General features: G+C 43.4%; 1 protein-coding gene across 3 annotated transcripts in view; it reads right to left on the reverse strand.

Annotated features, from left to right (window-relative positions):
- Positions 1-3,749: 3,749 nt before the first annotated feature.
- Positions 3,750-4,525, reverse strand: part of LOC144227000 (uncharacterized) — a 15,829-nt gene continuing 15,053 nt past the window's right edge. For all 3 annotated transcript variants that reach the window (XM_077758526.1, XM_077758525.1, XM_077758527.1), the window contains one exon: positions 3,750-4,268. In XM_077758526.1, coding sequence (XP_077614652.1) covers positions 4,048-4,268 — 221 coding nt within the window. In that variant the 3' untranslated portion in view covers positions 3,750-4,047. The remainder of the gene's footprint in view (positions 4,269-4,525) is intronic.

Consider the following 4,525-nt stretch of genomic DNA (forward strand, 5'->3'; position numbering starts at 1 on the left):
AAGAAGTATATCTTCAAAATAAAAGAAAGCAGAATCAATTTTAAAAGGGAGTCTGTGAGTAAGAGACCTTGTCTTTCCTTTCTAGAGCTTTTGTGTATTCACTCATCAAGTGTTTCTTAGACACCTGTCCTATACTGGACACTGAGCCAAGATTGAAGAGATAAAGACTTCCGGCCCTCAAGATGCTCCTCCTGGACAGGCAGAGGTGTCGCGTGGGTGAGTTGGAAACATGGGAAGCAGTATTATGATGGATAGGAAGGCTCTGAATGGTGTCATGATGTCCAAGGCACGTCTACACTTACCTTCCTTCCAAGATGTATAGCCTTTCTAAGCCGTGTTTCCTCGTCTGTAAAATGGGATAATAAGAATCTCTATAGGTTTGTTTCACTGTCTGAAGCTGGATGAACTCGGTATTGGCACATGTATTCTTATCACTGTCATTGACCATATGGCTATTCACGTTATGAATCTAGAAAGATCCAGAGGGAAAGACTTGAAGTTATAACAGCGTAGCCAAAGAAATGACAGGCATGCTGTCACTAAAGAGAGGAACATCTCTCTAACTATGACTCTTTGACCACAGAGGACCAACCCAGGAAAAGCTTGAAGTTCATGGGGTTACAGAGCTGACGTCCTCTGATATCAGCACAATCATGGCATCAAAGAAAAAGAAGAAATAAAGAAAGGTTTCACAATCTGCTTTGTGTTGGGGAAAAGAAGAGGTGAAGCTTGCTAGGACAGGTCCTTGTGCTACACCCGAACCCCTAAACTGCTTGAACCTCTGGATTTCTACATATAACTTTGAGAAAACTAATCGCACATTTTCGATCCGGATGAATTACTGAGTTTCTGTATAAATCACATTGAGCTGGCCAACTAACATTGAATCATGCGTCTTGACCACACACAGGGCTAAAAGCAATGCCCTAGAAAATTTGCCTCTGAAAATTGTGGGGGAGATCTTTCCGGACCATGGCAAGGGATAGGAAAGGTTCATAGTTAGAGACAAGCCTGTTCGGTAACTCACTTTTTCGTAGACTGGTGTTCCTTCTTATAAGGAAGTCAGTTGGTGTTCTCAGAGCTGCTCAGATGGAATGGTTTTTTGTAATGTTAAAAGTATGAGTCAATATTTCACCCACGATAGCCGCATTTCAAAACCAGCATGTAGCTTTTAAGGAGCAGGTAGGAATTCAAAAGTCCAGCACCCAAACTTTCAACACTGGCCACCTGTGTCAGTTTACAGCCAATTACCTCAAGAACTTGAAACATGCATCTAAATATTCCAACACTTAAGAGGCTTTGAAAGTGTTGCTGGGTCTCTCAGACACCTCGCCTCTTCCTCCCCACCCACCCTCAAACTCCCACCAACTCCTACCCTGGCAAATTTCTGCTCATCATTATTCACAGAAAATGAATTTTGACAGGGACGCTTGAAATGGTGGGCTGCTGAATCATCACCTGGAATTTCAGAAGGTATATGGGTGTGTGTGTATGTGTGTGTGTGTGTGTGTGTGCGTGCGTGCACACACTCCGAGATGCTTCTAGTGGAGAGTGACTCAGAGAGGCAGAGAGGGAAAACAGCCACTTACCAGCTTCTAAAAATATCTAATTATTCTGCACACATAATGAGCCCACAAACCACCATGGCCATCCTTACCGGCAACCGAAGACAGCCCCCAGCTCTGATCCCATCTCTAAGGATGCACGCTGTCCTTTTCTTCACTCACCTATTGTAACCAAGCAGCTACCTGAGGTCAGGTGCTGGGTGGGCTTGGGGATGGAGACCCTTCTTCAGATACGGTTCTTGCCCTCCAAGTGCTGGTATCCCATTAGATGAGACCATTATTAACCAAATTATCAGACAAGTACCTACCTCACTGCAATTGTAACAGAACAAAGCAGAGGAAGATGTTGCTATGGAAACTTAGAAAAAAGGCTTTGACTGAGGAAGGTTGAGGAGAGTTCCCCTGAGGATTTGATGCTCACCTGAAGGATGAGGAGGGGTTAAATGGTGAGAGTGAGGGAAAGTGGTAAGGGAGGAGGTAATATGAGATGAGGTTAGGCAGGTGCAGACCGCATAGGCCCTGATGGTCCCATCAGTTTGGCCTTTACATAAAAGTAATGGAAAACCATTGAGTTTCAAGCACGGGTGTAGCCTGGTCAGAGCTAGATTTGAAAAGATTCTTCTGTCTCCCATTATAGACAAGGACAAGAAAGAGAGGGCAGAAGGAAGAAATGGTGTAATAAACTCATTTTAGGAGGCTATTGTGACTTCTCCGCTGCTTTCGTGAGCCCTTGACTGATCTATTCATTCTATTTATTTTTATTGTGCACTTACTATGTACCACACATTGTGCTCCGCCTGTGCATGACAGCGGAAGCTCAACCTGCTGCAGTCTAACTTTAAAGAATATTCCATGTACCCCGGTTTTACTTGTGCAAAATTATTAGGTCAGAAAAGGGGAGAGTTGGATGGATTCTCTGGTCCAAAATTCCTTTACGAAGACTATGCTCACAGGCATTTTCCAAGAGATGAACCTCAACTACTAAAATTGAGAACAGCAGTCCTCAAGCCTCTGGCTTCTCATAGCCATTACAACGCAGCCTTGGGCCACTCTCCCATAAATTCACAGTTGCCAAAATTGAACCTATCATTTCCTTAGTGTGTTATACTTCCACCCAATAGCTTTTTAAAATTTATAATACTTTATCAAAGTAGTATATGCACAGTGTTTCAAAAGTTAAATAAAACTACAAACCCTAGAAAAAGAAACATCATCCTGTGCCCCAATCCTTTCATGGTTACGTTCCATTTCCTGGAGCCAAACACTTAAAATTTTGCAATTCTTTTGCACTTAGTTCTAGTATTCACCTTCATTTCATAAAACATTGTCATCTCGAGATTTTTCATTTTCAGTCATCACCTGTTTTGACATCCTACTCTGAAAAGACTTTTCCTCCCAAATCCACCCTGTTTCCCCTCCCTCATCCTTCCAAGGAAGTCACATTATAATTTTGGTTAAATCAGAATTTAGTGTTTGCCTCATTCTGAGGTGAAATTTTCAAAGCTCAACCATACAATGCAATACGATTGCATTTTTTTCTTATTCAAGTTTTCCTTTTTCCTAGAGTTAATGGTTGCCTTGTGTTTCAATAATTGCTTCATTTTCTATGAACCTAACACTACTCTAAACTTGAACTGTCCCAGAGAACCCCAAAAATGTCTCTCATAATCTTCAAATTAGTATGAATTTCATTTTCTGGGAGACATCCCTCCTGGGACACAGGACACACAGTCTTCCTGATCCAATCTGAGGACTCTTCTGACTGTGTCACAGCTGACATCCTGGCAACTCTCCTGGGTGTTTCCTTCCCTTCTCTCTTGGGTTGTTCCCTCTTTCCTAGTTCTGAGGCCTTTCTCTTTCATAGTGTCTTCACTTTGTTTGGTGAGCACCTCCTCCAGGAACACTGTTGGGGGGAGTGGAATAACATTTTTGAGAATCTGCCCATCTGAAAAATTCCTCTGTAACATCTGTATATTACAAATTACAATTTAGAAAGATCCCTCTCACTTATCACCTCAGTTTGTCCTCACTGTAGCTTCATAAAATCCTGCTGCCCAGATTTATATGCTGAGAGAGGTGAAACAATCAGCCCAAAGGTCCTCGCAGGCCATCAGGATGGTCACCTCTGCCAAGACCCCTGTGAACGGCAAAGGGCAATGCAAATAGTGAGACTACATACATGGGTGACCAGGATGGATGAATTTAATAAATCAATTAAGCAGGCACCTGCTAACAAATCCACTCGATATTTCTTCCTAAGACCGTCAGCACTGTGAAGGTCTGTGATTAAGGATTTGATCTCACAAGCTTAAAAAGTACTCATGGTCCAACAGCGCTGAAGCAAAATTGTTTCAGAAAAAGCAGTTCTGTGAGCAAATTATGGAATTATCAGTGATGTAGATCAGTGATGCCAGTCTATGGCAACCTTCTTTTCCCACCACCGTCCACCCCGCCAGGGCCCCCCACTTCTGTCTCACTCTCTTTAATTTCTCACGTCTGATTCGGCGCTCTGGTTTCGAATGACTTGAAAGCAGATGTCCTGAGCGAAGGTACCAAAGGGAGGAAATGTCACGGAGCAGCCGCACAAAAGCACATCTCTGAAAGGGTGAACAGATGGCACTGGGTGTCCCTTAACTCCATGGTGAGGACGCTTGGCAACGGCAAGTACGCTGACAAAATTGGAGTTGGTTTCGCTGCTCTCTCCTTTAACAACAACAACAAAACCAAGATGTCCATTGTGTATCTGTTTATGCCTTGGTTACAGGAATTTTAACAACTGCTGCCTCTGAAAAGCCGACAGTTTCTTCCCTAGTTCAGCCTAACTACCCATCCCATCTCATTTTCTTGGGGGGAATGTGTAAAATCCAGTGGTAGCCGGCAGGATGGACGTCCTTTCTCCCGCTCTCCATGACAGTCAGAGAGTCCCGATCTGTCAGAGCCTCAGCCATCCCCCAGAACCC

Source organism: Crocuta crocuta, unplaced genomic scaffold (genome assembly GCF_008692635.1).
Source record: "Crocuta crocuta isolate KB4526 unplaced genomic scaffold, BGI_CrCroc_1.0 scaffold32, whole genome shotgun sequence".
Classification (NCBI taxonomy): domain Eukaryota; kingdom Metazoa; phylum Chordata; class Mammalia; order Carnivora; family Hyaenidae; genus Crocuta; species Crocuta crocuta.